Source organism: Gasterosteus aculeatus, chromosome 21 (genome assembly GCF_964276395.1).
Source record: "Gasterosteus aculeatus chromosome 21, fGasAcu3.hap1.1, whole genome shotgun sequence".
Lineage (NCBI taxonomy): Eukaryota > Metazoa > Chordata > Actinopteri > Perciformes > Gasterosteidae > Gasterosteus > Gasterosteus aculeatus.
The window spans coordinates 5254117-5274635 of record NC_135708.1 but is presented as its reverse complement, the minus strand read 5'-3'; the positions used below and the strand labels follow the sequence as shown (position 1 = coordinate 5274635).

Genomic DNA, 20519 nt, shown 5'->3' with positions numbered 1-20519 from the left:
GAGGCTCGACAGGAATAGTAGGAGAAGCGCTACCTAAGGGGTGTCCACATTACAGGACAGCAGAAGAACAAGGCTCTTGCTCTCAAAGTTGCACGTTGTCCCAGTATTCCCCTCTAAGAACCCCCCACACCGAGCTTATGTTCTCCCTTCAACTGTCGCTCAGGTCTCCTGCTGCTTTGTTCCGCGTTATCTTATGATGCTGACGTTGGGATGGGCAGGTACACCGCCAGCTGAACCGATGCAAAGTTCTCCCTGGTCCGTCAGTGTTCTTGCCCGACTGCTGTGGCGGCTCCAGGTGGGGGCCAATCTGTTGAACGCAATTTTCGAGTGTCTTGATTGACCTGAATGAGCGTTTCTGGACATGGCAGTGACATTTATACCAGATTACGTCTGAGAAACAATTCACCCCTCCCCCCACCGCGGTGACGACGTCTCCATACATGGCAGCGCTCTGTCCACGTTCCTTCTCATCTCTTGATTGGACTTGTTAGTGTTTAGAGACAGATGACGTATGTCAGGGTTTCGCTCAGTAAGTTCACTATCAGCTCAAACGATGGAACGTCTCACATTAACACACAAGCACATCCTGTCCAGATGGAGTGTGTGTGCTTCACAAAGCAGAGCATCCCGTGACAATGGATCAATCACCACAGATTGCGAGAACTCAAATGAAAAATGCGCTCCCCTGCGGAAGCCTTGCGGTTTATACCTGCGAGCAGACCAAGGGGAATGAGGATGACGGTGTTATTTACGGGAGATGGACAGTTTAGACTGTGGTTGTCCCGATTAAGACTTGATATAGTGTTGGATCCGGGAGTTTCTGCCCCCCACTAAAGTACTCAGCTCTAGAACCGAGCCGTTTCTAGACCCCTGCTCGGAAAATTGCTCTATCTCTGCAAGCATAAAGTCTGTTTGAAATATCTGGGTGTCTCGATAAAGGTTTTATCCAGATGTGTAACCATCATTACGTTGTGGCGATGGGGGCGCATGGAGTAGAGCCGGTGCGCCGGGAATCGTAAGGTTGGCGGTTTGAACCCCGGTTGCTCCGTGGTCCACGTTGAGTGTCCCTGAGTAAGACACTTAACTGCTCCCCGGGTCATAAAAGTAAAACCATGCAATATAAGTTGCTTTTGATGTCAGCTAAATGACGTGTAACGTTACAGCTTTAAGACATGAAAACATGGTGGCATGTACCTGTAGCCACGGCTCTGCTGCTTAATTGGATATGAAACATCACTATATTCTTTCTTGGTTAGTTTATGGTAAGACTTTGAACATCCCACAGACGCAGAATAAAGAGTGGGCCGGCTGTTCTCAGTCGTGAGACGTCTACTCTGCTATCACTGGTAACTGCACGAGGCCGAGAGCAGCGATCTGCCGCTTCAGTTAATGGCAGCTGTCCTCTTTTGGATCCGGCTCTCGGTGCCAGGGTAGGTTTTGATAGCTAGTATTTCACCATTCAGAACTCAAATGTTGTTTTGCACACAATAATGCATGAGTACTACTCGGTGAATAAACTCTCAGTTGCAGTTTAGATATTTATTGCAGGTTAATTAGCAAAGGCATAGCGACAGTTTACCAGAATGATACTATTCTACTTCAATTCATGACACTTTGATTACAGCACTTGAACGTCCTACTGTGCTGTGGTGGAGTGAGGCTGGATGAAGAAGTAATAAATCCTTTGTGGTTCAGGAGCAGAGGCCCAGCTGGACCTCATCTCCTCCTGCGAGTCCTGTTTTTATTGGCCCCTTGAGTCATCCGTATTCCCCACCTCCTCACCCAGCCACACACACACTCAGATATATTCATATATCTCTATATAGAGACATATCAATCTCTATTAAGATGTGTGTGTATATATATATATACACAGATCTATATTTATATAGAGAGATAGATCTATATATCTAAAAGGTGTTAGCCCAAATTAAGACTTGTGACCTGGCCAGGCTCAATCAAAGGATAAGGAAGTGTAGTCCTGCATTGCATGATTCATAAGTTATTAATGAGTCATTGGTGACTGACAGATGTTCATGTTTTGATTTCACTTTGTCAGACGATGTTAATATCTTAGGTTTTAGGTTTATAATCCAAACCATTACTACGAGAAGGATTGATTATGAAAGGTGACTCTCTGCTACATGCTGCACTCCTTCATTGTACTTCTTCATCACAGAATGATTTATATTCCCTTACTGTGGTGAAAAGTATGTTAGCCGTGTATGGAGCCAGACCTCCTCCCAGTCTGTTGTAATCTAACATCAATCTCTGTGAAACTATTAGGGCTCCGCATGCTAACGGGTTAAAATAGTAAATAAATAAATGCAAACGCAGACAATTACTTCTTTTTTTTGAGCAAAGGGAGGAGCTTCACTCTGCTGCATTAACCAGGGAAATGGAGGAAGGTGCTGCACAGCCTGAAGTACCACTTAAAGTGTTACACAGCATTGATGCAGCCCACCAGCACCCAACCAACCAGTGGGGCGAGACTTCAGCCGACCACATAGGACGCGGCGTGCAGGAGAACTGTCGACAAACCGACGCAAGAAGAATAAAGCCTCCTTAGAATCGCAACGACTGAACCTGCAGCATCGCGCACGCCGTGAGGAGAACACACGAGTGAGACGCAGTGACGTCGTCACAACGAGCACCAACTGCTCTCACTGAGGACACGCAGAATCACAGCAGTCTGAAGTACAACATCTGCACCTGAGGAAGCTGGGTAAAATAGTGGATGTTAAAAGTTCAACCTGCTCAACCTGCATCGCCGAAGTGTTGTTTTTAGGACTTCTTGGCACAGTATATTGTCTTCTTCTGAAGTCGTGTTTTGAGTATTTTGAAATGCATCATTGCATATTGTAGTGACTAATGCTTCGAACCAGGTGAAGCATATATTTCAGTACCCGAACTGTCGGTTCTGGCCCGGTGTTTTTGTCGTGCACGTGGAGGCTTTTATGGACGAGGAGGATAACCTCTGTGGTGGAAGACTTTGCACAGACAATCGTTAAGTAAGAAACAAAGGCTCTGAGTCAAGTATGTCTTTTCTCCGTTTATTTCCTTGCAAGGGAAAAAGGGTCACAACAGCTCAGGTCAGTAGACTGTCAAGAACCTCCTTTTTCCTCCCAACACATCGAGGCAGTTCTTATACCTAAGTTTAGATATCAGTGGCGTCAACAGAAACCGTTAACCATCTTGTTGAGTATCTACAGCCAGGGTACTGGGAACATCTTGTCCATGTGAGACACGTCAGCTCTTTGACCGTGTCCCTGCTCTCCCAACATGCTAAAACAAAGGTGTTCATAGACATAACAAACACTTTGTTCAATCTCTACAGCTATGACGCTGGAAACATCTAATCCAAGAGGGAGACATCAGTTCGTATGTCAGGGCCTTTGTGATCCAACCACTTGCAACTAATAAACTGGTTATACAAACGAAGCATTTAAAAGGGTCACATATCATTTTCCCATTACACCTCTTTCTTGTGTTTTTATGTTATAGACTACTCCTGTTGCCAGAGTCGTTCCATCTAACCTCCCTTGGACGTTACAAACGTCATGAAGCAGCAGGACAGTAGCTTGGAACAGAAACCGTAAATGTACATCTTCTTCACGTGATTTGTTGGCAGGGTGAGGCCATGTTTTCATGTAATGAAATGTACATTGTGTCTGGAGTACATTGGAGTGTAGCACTGCTCTTAACACAGGATTTGCTTGAATCCAGTTTTCTTTTGCAGAAGAAGCGTGTCTGTAATAGACCTGATATTTAGAAATGCACAGAGTAATATTCTGTTCATATGCAACTAACATGACAAACTGTGTAGTGTCTTCGCAGGAATTAAAGTGAAGGGTGTATAAGCTTGATGAAGTACTTTAAGGTAAGTGAACACCATCATCATAAGAGAGTTGCCACAGGCACATATTGCTTTGGATTTCACTTTCAAATTAGCGGTTGAGGGTTAGATGATTTACAGCATCTAAGCAAATACCCCATAGGCTGTATGCTAAATGGCGCCACAACCAATGGGAAACCAACTTCCAACATAATGCTCAGTAAGTTCATTTTTCATTCATGATGGGACGCCTAATGCACCCACCACGAACCGCTGTGTTCTCCCCCCTTTCATCGCGTGTCTATATTAGCGATATAGAAACAAAATGCCTCTAACAACCGGGCCCCTCCCTGACAATTAGGGCTGGACTGTGGTTTCTCTTAATAAACATGTTGTGTCCCAATTCAATGTAGAAGTTCTTGGTAGCGAACTGGAACATGTTTTTGACCTAACATTCGATTCACGTGCTGACAGAGGACATAATTTCTTCTCCTGCGTTTTGTTACAAAATATGGATTTACTAGGACGGAGATAAGTTTTCTCATTTCTTTTAACTGTGCATTTGTTGTTGTCACCACCACGTTTTGGGTAACACTGGAAGCGTTGTTGTTTAGTGCTGGAGCATCTTGGATTCCTTCACACATCCGCAGCAGATCATTTGCATCTGTGAGTATCAACAATAGCTGCGTTCATTGTTTCTGTTCATAGTGATCATTTGGACACCCAAAGAGACAAGTGGTCTGTGGGTTTTTAGAAAGGATCAAAGGCAGTGATTCTTTCTAAAGATGAGCTGCTTCTTAAAATACATTATCAGGTCTTTGGAAGAAGTCATTTTTATTGCCAAGTATTATATTATGCATACAGGAAATTGATCTCTGCATTTAACCCCCCCACACAGTGGGAGCAGTGGGCTGCCGTAAAGGCGCCCGGGGAGCAGGTAAGAGTTGGGTGTCTTGCTCAGGGACACTTTGAATGGGGACATGGGGCAGTCTGGGTTCCTGGCGCACCCTCTCAGCTCCATGCACCACGGTCCCCATTCACTACATCATAAACTCTCTCTTAGTAATCCACAAAGTCAATATCCAGTACCGGTAAATATCATTATACCATCATTTCTTACCTGACTAGCATGGTTTCTTTTTAAATTAAGGCCAAACTAAGCGGAGAAGAGAACACTTGCTTCACCCCGAATGGAGCAGGAAACTAACATGTCCTAAGAACATCCAACTGTTAACATGAAATATGAGCTCTGTATGATAAGGTTATTAAATTTCACATCAATACCAGAGAAAATTGACTTAATACTTCCACTGATCTCTATTGATTGAGTTTAAAGCTCATTTTAGAATCAAGCAAACACGCGATGCTTATCGAACCAAAACCCTTTGACATTTAATGGACTCCAGGGTAGGATTCTGCAGATTCATAGATTGCTTTGATTATTGATTTGTTCCACACAGACTACTCATACCAGTCAAAAGGCATATTTGATTTCTACAATGTACAATATTCAACATATTGTGGGTTTTATGGACCTCCTAGTCCTCTTCACCAACAGCTTATTTCTATTAAGTTTATCAACCTACGCACCACCTCGGATCTTCCTAGTCAACATATCATTTTTGAGCAATTATTTTTCCTATTTACAAGATTCCATTTAAATGTGAATGAGAATCAAATAAAGCAAGACTACTGCTTATGACTTCTCTTTTTCATTTCATATCCAATCCTGTGAGTGGAAATGAGACCACAATACTATCGCCACTGGTCTTTAGGACTTTCTTGTTCTGTTGGGCGTTTCCTAAAATACTGTTAAAGTCACCACAAAGACAAGACGGTTACTTTAATAGTCGCATTGCCAATATTTATTTACAAGATATTTATTTATAATTGACCTCTTACTTATCTAAATGATTTGATGTGTTTGCATTTCATTTTACATGTTTGCAGACAACCCTGCATCGCATTTCGAACCTTTTGTATTATACACTAAATCCTCTGCAGGTCGTCTGGAGATCCTGACTTTGGTGTTCGAGAGATATCGCCCGTCCCCAACGTCCCTCACCCACCTGGGCGGGATGCAGGCCTGAACACCGCCTCCTCTGTCATCATGCTGTACATTCCTGAGAATGCCGTTCCGACCGCCCAATATAAGAAAGGCAAAACTTTCCAATCTGTTTCACAGAGTCAAAGCCCAACCCCACTCTCGTGTCCCAGCCTGCAGAACATTTTTACCAGCACCACTTCAGCCGCAGCGCCTATGAAGTGATGGCGATGGTGGAGCTACGGGCTTTTGGGTCTTGCCCAACGACGTATTGAGGAGGACTGGTGGAGCCGGGGAATTAACCTCCCACCCTATGTCACCCTGGCCTCAGCAACCATCTCCTTCCAACCCCCGACCATATCATTCAGTTATTAAGGTTCTCGGCTGCTGGTCTTTACCACTTGGGTTGCATGAATCCATTCCAAGCCAAAAAATATCTTGGCAAAAACTTCCACTTCCACCAGTCCTCATTGAGCTATCTTTTTGGAACTCATAAGAGTTTTGTTTCCCCTCGTTCCCACCAGCCAAGGAATGCCAGCGGTCCAATACGGTTCTCTTCTGTTCATCATTCCACATTGCTCTTTACCCTCCTTGTTCCTTTACTCTTCATCCCTCATTCCTTTACTCCATCCCTACATCCTACACCTGTCATCATTCCTTACCCGTCATCCCACAATCCCCCATGACTCTCATCCTTTCTTCCATTAACCACCTGTTGCTCCCGAAGTCTGTCCCTCTCAGATTGAAAGGGGTTTGATAAAAGAATATTGTGGGCACTGATGTTCAAAATGTAAACTAAAAATGTAATAATTTGCTTCATCACAATCTTTAACAGAAAGGTGGTAAAAACAGTGTTCTTAACAAATATGCGCCAGCAAAGTGGATCCATTCAGAGGAATTACACTTATATATTATATATATAAGTATATATACTTGGAGGACAGGAAGCAGTAGTCTTTCAGTTTAAAGTGGCTCCACCCATTGGCAGTCCTATGAACTCATGCAAACCTCTTAGTACTTAATGGCTGGAGATATTTTCTCCACAACAGCAATCTGTCCCCTGTTGGCCCCATGGGGGTCCGTTTAACCAGTCCACAATTACCAGCCCTCTACAATGTTGGAAAAATCATCATTCTGTAAATAGGAGGCTCGAGATTTCTGTGTTAGAACAAATGAGGTAGTTACCATCCTAAATTACACTTTTCACTGCAAAATTCCCTAATGCTTGATTTCTTTCCACTGCGGCTCATCATTTAAACACCGTCCAGGGAAGAACAATCAGGGATAAGTCTAATAATGTGCTGTACCAGAAGCAAGATATCCACTTCTTTTAACTAAATCAGACTTTAGCCTCATAGAAGCTTCCAATGAAAGAGTACCATTGAACACCCCAGCCACTTAACCATTTAAAGCAGATAACTGGTAATCGCCTCTGTCTACCAATGATCAATGATTAAAGCAGGAACAACACATCCACGCTCATAATGCCGACGTGAGGAAATTGTGAACCCATTCTGTAGAGATGCTCTTGACATTTCGAAAACTAAAAGGTTGTGAAAAGAGGACACTCACTGAAGGTCGAGTATGTACACATTTCAAGCCTGAGATCTGATCTACTGTCGCAATTTGTCATCTGTTGTGCTTTTGAATAGGAGAGAAAACAAATGTGTTGCATATAATTATGACACCTGTGTGGCTGAAAGGATGTCAAATTGAAAAAAAAATCCACAATTTAAATCATCCTTGAATTATCCGCAATTAGTTTCCAATGCTATCAGACTTGTGTTTTACTAAATAACCAGCCTGCCTCGCGTCACTGACCACATGAACATGATTTATCAACACAGTCAATCATAGTTAGACACACACCCACTCACACGTACTCACTTATTCCTCAATCTACTTAATTTGATGATTTGACAGTGTTTTACTGTTAAAACCATTGCAATGCACTCATGTGCGAGGTGATTATGTGTGTTGACGATCGGGCTTGGGTATCGTAAAAAAGGGGGATGCCAGTTTCCCCGACGTGAGACACGACAAACCAAAGAAAATTTGTTGGATGACCGTGTTCCACTGGTTAGCTCACTGCTCTGCACAGAAATCACACAACAGTTACCTCCAACTCAAAGGGGTCTGAGAGTGAAAAGGCAACGCTCATCCATAAAATTATGAATATGCATTATTATAACCTGCTTCACTGCTTATTAACAACATTTGGCTAAAATTAGCTTCTAGAAACCTGTAAAAAATGTTCCCTTCAAATGAGTTGGATAAAACCAAAAGATAAATTGATTAATCTCGATGGATATTTTGAAAGATTTTTAGGCACCATTTTATTTTTTTCTTGAACAATACAATTTCTCATCACAGGAATCACCGGCAGGCAGGTTAATGGATAGTGTGATGGTTTCAGTCCTCTTTTTCTGCGTTGTCTCTTTCTTTGTCTTTTCTTTTTTACAGAAATAACGTATATTTCATACCAGCAGAAAATGTTAAAAGAGCCGCGGATGGTGGTGTATTAATTATTACAAAGAGTTAAGTGTGACAGGCCTCGGCTGCACGGCTTCATAATACACACTCCGCTCAGCCTTTGCACGGGGACAGAAACACACTGTGGCCCTTTCTAGTCTGAGCCCTTCAGTATGCTCTATTACATGCATCTATTCACAACCAGGGAGACTCAGGCAGCTCGCCTGACTTTGAAATGAAGTCAGTGATTAAATGAGAGTAAAGACGGGGAGGAAGAGGTCGTAATCCAGGCGAGTTCTTCTAGCAGCCATTTGCTGCGTGGCCTATTCGTGATGACCACAACTATTTCAGAGCAGCACCTGTGCTGAGGCAGCTGAGAAAGATAAACCCATCTCACCCTGTTGTATTAAGTATTACAAACAAAGCAACACATCTGGAATAGCTCTCACATGCACAACTAGATCCATCTGCAAAAGCTCCTTCACATCTGTGATCCCTTTATAATAATGACAAAGCCCTCATTTCCACTCTTGTTTTATCTTTATCTTGTTTTATGGCATCGTCTTGTCATTGCTTAAAACTGCAGGATTAGCGTTTTTGAATGTATAGTCATCAGTATGTGTTAAAGAAAACAGTGTTTTTATGTTCACTACTGTTTATTTAGCAGTGAAAGTGTTGACCATTAAAATAATTAGTCATATTTTTCTTAAACTGTCACTATATTGTGACACTAGTACATGAATAATGTATGAAAAATGCTGTTCCTCTTCGTTCTTCTGGGGATAACAACGTCTTGTTCAAATAACTTGAAGTTCCTGAGCTGTATCTTATATATATATTATATTTGGGAAAACCATTGGTTGCAATACAGACCTATTTTTCATTGCATTATGCGTAATTCCAAAATGTAAGACTTTGTTTCCTTCTTCTTTAGATTAGATTTGTTAAGTGAAGTCAAACTACCATCCTGGATCGACAAGCACTAACTCTGTAACTGTAATTATTCCTGTTTTTACACGTTATGTCTTCAACTAAAAGAAGAATTGGACCTGTGCTAAAGCTGGTGTGAGTGTTGGAACCATAAAAGCCCTTTAACCATCTTCTAAGTGGGTAAAAGGCTTCTTTTCATCCTCCTATCGCCCCTATTTCCCCTTCATTGTGCCTTTTGTCTTGTAGTCCGGCGCACAATGATTGTGTGTGTGACTAATTGTTGTTCACACAGGGTCTGTTGTTAATCTTAATAGAAGCTCACTTGTATCAGAAGGATAAACGGTTGAGCAGTTGGTGCTCGTTGTAACGCCGTCACACTGTTTCACTGTGTTCTCCTCACGGCGTGCGGGACGCTGGAGAATCGAACGCGCCTCTTTCGTTGCGATTCGACGGACGCTTCATCCTTCTTGCGTAGGTTTATCGACAGTTCTCGTAGTAGTAGTCTGCCCAAGTCTCGCTGCACTGGATATTTGGGTGGCTAGTGGCATTAATGCTGTGCGATGCTTTAATTGGTACTTCAGGCTCGTAGTACCTGAGGCTCGTAGTAATTGAGGCTCGTAGTACCTGAGGCTCGTAGTACTTGAGGCTCGTAGTACTTGAGGCTCGTAGTACCTGAGGCTTGTAGTACCTGAGGCTCGTAGTACTTGAGGCTCGTAGTACTTCATGCTCGTAGTACCTGAGGCTCGTAGCACTTCATGCTCGTAGTACCTGAGGATTGTAGCCTCGTAGTACCTGAGGATTTAGCCTCGTGTTACCTGAGGCTCGGGGTACTTGAGGCTCGGGGTACCTGAGGCTCGGGGTACTTCATGCTCGTAGTACCTGAGGATTGTAGCCTCGTAGTACCTGAGGATTGTAGCCTCGGGGTACTTGAGGCTCGGGGTACCTGAGGCTCGGGGTACCTGAGGCTCATAGAACCCTGGGATAAGACACTTCCAGTCTGCAGTGGTTACAAATAGCTTTGATTTTACCAACTACGCCGTCTGGTAGCTTGCAAATGAAAATGTCCATTTAAAGGTGCAGGACCTTTCTCCATTTTCTCGCTTAATGTGTGCAGCAGCGTTAAGCTCCTCCCAATGCTCAAAAAAAGAGAAAAATACTGTTGATGAATGATAAATTGATAATCTGCGTTAATGGATTGCTACGTTCACACATTTATTGCATGTAATGTTACGCAACGTTACATCAAAATTCTATTTTGATATACTTAAAGGTATGTTTCCAGTAGCAGGGTATATTTTGCCCATGCTTTCAGGTGCTAAGCTAGGCTAAACATAGAATGAATCTCTCTGTCTCACTTATTTACAGGTCCTAACATGGGAGACATCAAATGAGTGCACATTATTGGTTGAGCTTGTCGACACAGATGTACAGTATGTTAGTATTTATTTTAACATCTTAGTCGTTAAGTTATATAAGAGAAAAGAGGATTTAGCTAGAGGGGTCTTCCATGTTGGATGCCGCTTAGATGCCAAACTGCAGCATCGCCTCTCTGGCGCGTGCTGCATAAAGACACACAAAAATGTACTGTGGACGAGAACACACACACAAACACATCTTTCAACATCTATGATTAACAGTGATGGATTTGTGTGTGATCACGGAAGGGTCAGGAGAAAAGTACACGCCTGTTTTATAGTTTAATGAGGCAGACTTCACATTCAGTCAACATGCATTCAAAACTCAATTCTCTTGGGCACTTTTTTAATCAACGCGCCCACTCACCTAAAGCAGCAGAGCCCATTTCCATAAACGCTATCACACCGCTTCATCTGTCTCTGATGTTGGGTTGAACTCAGAGCTTTGTTTTTGTACGCTTAAGCTGACATGGGCTTTTCTTGGGCGTAATAAGTCATTGAGAGACATCCTTAACCCCGCCGCAGTATTGTTTCAGCTGACATGCCAATACGACTTTCTCCCAAAGCCTTTTGAGTTTGTAAATCCTACAGCAGTGAGAGCTGCTTAGCACCGGTGGCTCTGCACAAACACATTTTCATTCCTCTGGGGGTTTGGTGGAACAAAACAATCAGGTAGGGTTAGAAAGTCATAAGGTACATTACAGTGACGGATTCCTGAAAGCCCAATAAAGACCCTTACATCAATGCCAGCTTCAATTGATTACTTTTAATGAGTGCAAATAAATAATGCAGGACTGTTCTCACACTCAAACACACACAAACACACACACACATCCACACACCCACACAGTGAACAGCAACAGAAACTTTAGTAAAGTTGAATGCCCTTCAATTGCTTTGCCTTTGTTAAAATGTCTTTGAGCAGAATTGCTTGTTAGCGCTTTGCCAGCCACCAGATCCCAATCACAGTAATAAGACGGCGTCAGAGGACCTTTTATCCTGTTAAGTCAGAGGTACCGGTCAGCAATTATCAACGCGGAAAGGAGATTTGTATTCATTTCCGGGAAATCCAAATTAGCCAGAGTAGGACCTTTTCTTGCTACTGCTATAGTAAGATCTGTGACCTTCATCAACCCATTCAATCATAAAAGAAAGTACTTAGACAGGTCATTGGCTGCCCCTTGTCATCACTTGGGTTGTGGCCAAAAAAAGTGGCTCGGTTTGGGTCAAAGATCCTGGTTCGGGTTGAATAAGTATCTCTGTTGCGCCATTTCAGGTACATATGCTGTGTGGTTTAAATTGAGTACGTTACATGAATTAAATGTAAGATTGACTTTTGGTTGAACACGGAAGTGGTCTCCTGGGGCGAAGATCAGTATCTTTACTGATTGTCCATGAATTCCCATTGGACCAACTAATGCCAACATGTATGTATGTTCTTCGTTCGTAATGTCCAATGACTCGTACATCAGATGACTCGTGAACAATGTTGGTGTAAGTGCTCAAAGACACTGTTTGTATCTGAAAACACTGCTGATGCTTTCATGCTGAGACCCATTTCTCCAACAATTGCTTTATAACCCAACCTCGTCCATAGGTGCTGAACGGTTGTAGTTCATTCATGATTATGTGGCCATATGTGTATTCAATGGGAATTAGTCACCCACACCTTTCTGATTATTTGAAAGTGTTCCCTTTGAAATGATTCTTTATGATAACGTCTGTTTAATGGTTAAGTTCCTGACTTGTCCGTCGGTGAAGATTTTCAAGGACAACTTTACTGATTTTCGAACTGTCCTCACCACCAAATTCTACAGCATTGTGTGATTGTTGTACTTCCTAATCAGGACATTCTGTGGTGAAATGAATGATGACTGTTGGGCATGTAGAAGTAAATCTGCAGAAGGTTAAGTCTAGGTCAATCGATGGGATAACAAATTGTATGCCTTTGACACAAAAGGGACCCTGTTTGAGTTATTAATGAAAACGGTGGCTCTATGAATAATGGCTCTATGAATAATGACTCTATGAATAATGTTTGCAACAGTTTTGGATGGCACCGTCTAAATATTTTCATATAATGATTTCTTCATACCATCTCCATAGTGATCGAGCCAATCTACCCTTTGAGGAAGGACATGAAGTGTACTTAAAAGCAACTCAAAAACTTCATTCAAACCAACTTGAGTGCTTGTTATTAAATCCGAAGGGCACAACAAAGCTGTACACGGTTGGGAGGCTTTCGACTTTCAGGCACGCTTCCTCTTCTTGCCAAGTAACTTCAAGTGAACTCCACTTCTCCAACCTTTAGGCCGCCGTGTCTCCACTGTGTTGTCATGGGGAGATCTTCACTCTTTCTGATGTACCATGTGATCCTCGAGGTGTGGGAAGCAGTTGAGAACACATTGCCTTCACCATGAGGCGCTATCAGCGGGGGACTTTATATTATAGCTAGAATCACAGCGTGTCTCGCGCTCAGCATGGATTCCGTCTCTGCAATGTATGCATGCATATTTAATGATGCTTCGTTTGATCTGAAAATATAAACCTCACGCTCCCTGTGTTATTTTAATCTGCGATTGAGACATACAAAAAGACCGAAGACAATGTCTCCCATCTGTGATTGTCCCAACACATTTGGATATGGACAATTTAAACACACTAAGTCATTCATTCATTTTGTTGTTCAGCAACAGGACCAGCGGCTGACTAGAGAGCCGGAGGCAGGTTGCTGGGTTGCTATTTCCTCCACGCGGATAAATACGTCACTGGCTGCAGAATTTACAAACACAGACGTTTCATTTTGCATTATTCCTCGTCTATTTCTTTGCCTGCTTTGCATTCTGAATTCACTGATAAGTAAACCTGATTAGCTGAGCCGCCGCTGCCAATTCTACTCGTCATTCCAAAGAGCATCTTTTTTCCTCCCCCTCTCCATTCCTCCATCTTGTCTTTTAAACAGATGAATGGGTGATGAGATTTGACAGGACCACTTTCACCAAGAGAGCTAGTTTCCTGTTTCCAAGGTTTCCAGTGATGAAGGCTGACTTCCAAAATCTAAGACCTGCAGTAACATTGATTTTCAATATCACCTGCAAAATGCTAGATTGGTTTGTGTACTAGAAGTTATACAGGTTATTTGGTCCTGAGTACTTCACAACTATTTTTCTACATTTAATCGTTTTATTTTTGGTCAGAAAAAGGTATACTCAACATACATTCTTTATTTATCAGCAAATGTTGCATTGGATTATTAAACAGTTTTTTTTTAAATGAAAAAAGGGGTATCGTTGCAGTCAAGGTAGAAACCGTCATAATGTAATGTAATTCACCGCTAAATGTAAAGAAATGAAATAAAATTGTTTGTTGTTGTGAAGTCATTATGACGACTTTGATGGGTATGAGTTATTATGTTTGGAAAGAGGTCACGGAGGTCCATTGAGCACCCACGTATTATAATTCTAGTTTTTAATTCAATTCATTTTTTTATTTTGTGTAACCCAATCACCAATTAGCCTCAGAGGGCTTTACAGTCTGTACACACAGAGAAACCATCACATCGGCACAGAAAAAACTCGCTAATCAGTAACTTGGACACTTTCACAAGTCTGGTGAATATTATGAGTTATCATGACTCAAGAAAAGCATTGCTATTATAATTCACTATGTGCTCAGTTGTAATTCTGTAGCACTAATCATGTGTACAGAAGGTGATTATTATTACATATAAGTTGTACTTCATGAATGTCTATAGAGCCCCATTCAGTCAGGCTTTACTAGTACTAACAATTGAAACTATTACAATGTTATCCCTTACAGTAATGCATCAAAGCTGGATGTTAAAGGTTTGCAAATGTTTTATATCGTATTCCAGCCACGGGTGAGTTTTCACGGGAGGTTGAAGTCATTCTGCCAAACAGAAGCTTTCCACAGAACATAAAACACATATGTGCTTTCAGGTAATTACTTTCTTCTTTCATATTACTATTTCTTTCCGTCGGGTAGCTGCGTGAATGAGAGCGGACTGAATGTAAGTGACAGTTAGCAGGACTATTGTCGTCAGCAGTCTGACCCGTTCACTCAGTATGAAGCTCGGTTTGTTCCCGAGCAAACAGACAGGACGTCTCTGTGGGGGGATTTCCTCTGTGAAAATGGTTTATTTAAATATTATTCTGATATTGTCATTATAATACAAACTGTTGCAATGTTCCAGCACAGAAGCCTCACACAACACCAAAGAAAAGAGAACTAGAATTCTTCAGAATTATTTTGACAGCTCAACAGACAGGACGGCATTGAAATGAAATACATTAGAAGAAACAAATACATCTAGAGTGGATGAGTAGCGGGCATATAAAACACAACGGAACAATGGCTCTTTTCAGCGGCGCTTCTGGATGAAGGAACTGTTCTCTTATGTGGCGCTTTTTCCTTTTAAAGCAATTCAGCGCCATAGCAACCCAGACTCATCACTCAGTTCTTCACAGTTGTTCCGATACCAGTACCAGATGTTGTACAGCCTGAAATGCTGACTCTGGTTTGAGCAAGTACGCTGCTCTATGTACCAATCCTATATCATATTTTGTGGTTTTTACCGGTTACCTTTGGTTCACAGTACACACAGGGCAGGCAGCTGGTTCCCAGTGGGAAGTGCCAAGGTCACAGCACTATTCAGCACTTCGGCCCCGTGGACAACCACGGTGGGTGTGACAAGAAACAATACAGAGGCTTTGAGTGAAGACTCCAAGGTTCAATTGGATGGTGTTGGTGTCCAAATCAGGTAAAAAGCCGTATACATGTAATGTCCTTCCGATGCCTACCGGTCGGCGGGAGCTCGAGCCCCCCAGGAGGACACGGGAACATAGAACATTGATTCAGATCACCTGCCGGCAGTATTTTACGACACACAACACACTGAGCTCTGTGTCTTGGCCGACTACAGTACGTTTTGGGGGGGAGGGGGGGCGTCCGTGGCGTGGAGAATAGAGAGGGTGCGCCGGTAACCTTAGGGTTGGTGGTTCAAACCCCGGCTGTCCCCTTTCAAAGTGTCCCGGAGCAGGACACCCAACCCCTACCTTCTCCCGCTGCGTAGGAAGGCTTATGTGCAGAGAATCATTCCCCCAAGGGGATCAATAAAGGAGACTTTCTGCTTCTTCTTCCACCCAGTTTGGGGAACACTCGTCATCACGTCACTAGATGACAAAAGATATTATCTTTGGCCTTCATTCTCTGCGTGTATTTGTTGATCATTCATAAAGAGTTTAAGTAACCTGAACAAGACTATACAACAATAATCCCCTCCAACCCAAACAGGGGTTTCCAGTGTACTGCTATTTAATAATAATACTTTACACTAATCATTTTGATAAGCACTGTTATTGGATTGCAAGTTGAAGGATTGGAAAGAAAAATGGTATCGGAACAACTACGTTTATTGATCACTCCAATCATTATACCTAAACAATCACCACTCCAATTCCTCCCTCCTTGTTATTCAATATGTTGCGAGGACGTGCAGTGAAGCCAGTCCCCAGAATGAAAGCCTTACGGAGGAGATGCTTCTAATATTCAGAACAATATAGAGAATTTCTTTTTTTTTTGTCATGGAAACCCACTTTGGACTTGTTAACACTTGATTATGAGTACATGACACCATTGTTACAGTACAGAACATCACTGGCGTCTGCCTTTTCAAATGGATGTTAAAAAAACAAACGTTAACATGCTCATTATTTCATCTACAAGTTGTACAGATCTCTAATTTTTTACATGAGCGTTGAACAAACTGTCCACTCAGACAGTGCACACTCTCTCCAAAGTGCTTGGGCACATTTCCAATAGAACCAACATCCAAAACCAGTTCTACCTTAAAATAAAGCGTATCATTTCTTTTTCTGCAAAGTAAACATTCAGAATCATTGTACATAACATGTCATTTCAAAACACAGAGATCGATTTCCAGCCACAGCAGATTGGCTTATACTTATGTGACAGTGAGGCGGGATTAACGGTCCAGATTCACCCAATAGAGCGAAGGACGGGATGGCCTTCCGTCGTCCCTTCACCCGACTCCCGGGCTGCTCCAAAGCGTGACAAAGCATGGCCAGTTTGAAAACGGTGCTGAATCAACAGCTTTCCCCCAACGGTTCTTTGGGAATGCAGTGCAACTATAACTATACAGGGATGGGGGTATAGGGGTAAGGGGGGGTTGCTGGAGTGAGGTTGCTTTTTGAGAACACACAGCACACAGTAATTATATCGCTATGTTAAGCATGAATGTTAGTTTTAACATACACCGCATGAAAGTACATAATCATGCTTCATGTCACCTTATTTCGGTATAAATTTTAGGGAATAAACTGAGCAGAAAAATAGTGCTTTGAGGTCGACGTCTACCAAAATAAAATATAATCTTATTGCAGGGCAACTGCTGCACTCCGGCAGTATGACACAATGGACAACATTCACTTACAGTGTGATTCTTCAGACATAAATCAACTACTCTATTATTCATAGATGTTTGCGTTTGAATTGGAGTATTTGTGTTTCTTAGGATGCACAATTGTCTTTTCGGCTCAAAAGTTAACAAAATGTATTTCTTTCAGGTTATACTGTATCTGTTGTTGCACTATAAACAAAAGCATTTGTGTCAGATTGTCAAAGCGTTTTGCTTATAAATGCTCTGTGTGGATAAAAAAGAAAAAAAAAAAGCACAAAGCCAACTAATTTCTCTGGGACACGGTTCACACACACTGTTGATGACAAGTCGACTCTTTGTGTTGCACTGCATCTCAACCCACTCTGCAAGAGACAAATGTGTGTGTTTGTGTGCTGGCGTACAAAACAATAGAAAAGAGCAGTACCCGGATCCAAAGTGGGTAAACTCTCATTCATCCTCAGTAGGGATGAGGCTGGGGGGGCGTGGGGGGTGCACAGGAAGGGAAGCACTGCGTTTGAAAATTGTGCAGGTTAATTCAAATGTATCGTCCAAAGACGCATGAATTGGAACATTGGGATCATTTTCATTCCTACTGAGGACGCGATACAAATTGAGATGACGGTTTATTTAGCACACCAAGGCTAGCACAATAAAATGAAGCTAAATCCAACAGACTTGCACATTGAGTGCAGGTCAAATGAGTTATTTAAACTGTCAGGCAATAAGCATGCACACCTGTGCACTAACAGGATGTAAAGGTATGCACATTAAATCATTTCCAATGTAGCTTAAGAAAAGTGTGAATTTAAGCCTTTTTCTAACCACATGGTTAATGTTAACAGTCTAAATTAAAAAGTGAATTTTAATTTCTTTTGTTTTTTTGAGGGCGTTTATTCACAATGGAGTTCCATGGTCTATATGGCGAGTTTCGGCGATGTGTACAGCACATACAGCAATTCTAGGTGTTTTAATGAATAACAACAAATACAGCCTCCCTTTTTTTCTTGTTCACTTTTGAGCAACACTTTTGTAACTGAAATAGGGAAACCATACGAAAAGTCATTCTTCCATGAGAGTGATCCGACAAGACACAGAGTCCGTTTCCCCAGCGGAGCCCTGCGCCTCAGATGGTGTCAGGTCGTCAGTACAAAAGGTGGTGACTGGTGTTTACCGTGGCTAATAGCAATGTGATGGGGGGGGGAGCAGCAGTGGCAGGGAAATGACGGCCAACTGTGCCGCCCGCAAGGTAAGTGTGTGTGTGTGTGTGTGTGTGTGTGTGTGTGTGTGTTGGGGGGGGGGGGGGTGTAGGGGCCAGGACCAGGGCGGTTTTCTTGTTCACTTTGAGAGCAAACAGAAGGAGAACGAGATCAGTTCTTGGATTATAACAAGGCATCCCTCACCAAAGCACACGCCAGGAGGAGGAGAGCCAGTCCACAGGTAGATGGTGTTCTTGTTCCTGAGAAGAAAAGAAACGAAGGAGGTTACATGGCCTGAGATAACCGCTGCATAGATTTAATGGATGCAACTCTGCAGGAGATTTGTCAACTGTCAGAGATCTTTGAACCTACTTATATTTCTCAGGAGAGACATGAGAATATCCGTCAACAGCATGAAATGGAGCTTAAGTGGTAGACTCCCTTTACACCACCGGTAATCTATACATATACCTCAGTCAGCATTACCTGATGTAAGTATATAGATAACCAACCAACCAGATGCGGCGGCCCTGTGTCTCTGAACCAACCATATTGTCTCTCCTTCATTTCTGTCAGGTGTCATTTCAGCTCGAAACTGCATGTGACCACCCCTCCACCCCAGGTACCTCCAACCAGCTATCAGGGCCACTTCACAGTCATCCGCGCTTCTCAGCAGTATCTGGACTCCAGGGGGGATTCTGCCAGAGCGGAACTCGGCATCACGGGCCCTTGATTATCCAGAGTCCAATCGCCAAAGATTTTCAATGTTATACAGGTGCAATACATGTATTGTCAATTCGGAAGGAGTCTCCCCTGATTTGAAATGATGCATACAGCTTTCAGCCAGAGGACCAGCAATCATATAAAACCACAGTATACCACCAAGCGCCCATATATGGACACTTAGTCAAATCCCTACATCTGATACGGACAGTGTTGAAAAGGGTTTCCATGGGCAGCTGCTGTTGCCGAGGCGTTGAAACCTTCTATCACCACTGCAGGTCGCTCTGACTGTTTACTGAGGCTCTGACATGACTTACAACTTCAAACTAGAACACAGCCTCCCCAACCCCCTATCTGATCCGCCCGCATCACACGGAGATCGAACCTCAACTGATGAGAGCGAAGTGAACCGATGAAAACTATGTCCGTGACCATGTGCACCGGAAATGGAGAAAGAAAGGATTAAGAGGAAGGAGAGGTGAGATATAAGAGAAATGGAAAATGAAATATTCAGTAAATCCCATCGACTGGATTCTCGTGTCAGAACGATGGCTCTGAGAAGGGAACCGCCAAGGGGGACACTTTGTACCTCGACTGCCTGGGCTGCCCGGGGATTGAGGGGATGAAGGGAGGAGCGTAGGGGGTAGTGGAGATGGAAGGTTTGACCCTTTATTCCTCTCCGCTACATCTAATTTTGATTGGGGGTTGTCTAGGGAACAGGAGTGCCACAGAGGGGCAACAATCACATCCTTCACACAGAGAATAATTAATCAGCCTCCAGCAAAGAAACAGACGCAGAGCGACAGCACACAGAAACCATGCAAGGATCCACCATTGGCAGCTGCATTCATTGACTCATTAGCAATGTTGAGGATTTACAACTTCATTAACAGAACTGGAAACCTTTTTTTGTCTTACACTGAGGAGGTTTTTCTGGTGGCCATGAAGACAGTGTGGGGCATTTGCCAAACTCACCTTTGCCATTCTGAACAGCTTGCACCATTTCACACAACGGTAGGAACATGTGTCGAGTGGAGGGGGGGGGGCTGGGGGGGTGCTGGTGAAATTACGCAATATGGCATTATTTAACACAGAATACAGCTTATGCTGCACAGTGGCATAGCATTTTATTAATTATGGCCCTTAAAAAGTGCCGTACTTCAGGATCAGCTTAAAATGTTTGTATAGGAAAGGAATATAGATATAAATAGGAGTTTATTTTGTCTATCAATTCTATTAAAATGTCATGAATGCATTATTGATTGTTTGTGTAAGTGTGCAAGCTCCTACTAAATTATGTTCCCATTAGGGCTAGGAAAGCACGCATTAATTAATCATCACCGACAATTATTTTATTATTGTTAATGCAGGTTTTTAAAATATAATTACAATACATATAATAATATATAATTATTTTGAAACTCTATTGCTCTCTGCCTCTGAACACACGTAGAGGCAGCCCATG

The 20519-nt window shown here is 42.6% G+C and overlaps 1 protein-coding gene across 1 annotated transcript in view; it reads right to left on the bottom strand.

Moving 5' to 3' along the window:
- Positions 1-14833: 14833 nt before the first annotated feature.
- The window catches only part of vstm2a (V-set and transmembrane domain containing 2A), a 51919-nt gene continuing 46233 nt past the window's right edge, over positions 14834-20519 (bottom strand). The window contains exon 5 of the mRNA XM_040167156.2: positions 14834-18591. Coding sequence (XP_040023090.2) covers positions 18515-18591 — 77 coding nt within the window. The 3' untranslated portion in view covers positions 14834-18514. The remainder of the gene's footprint in view (positions 18592-20519) is intronic.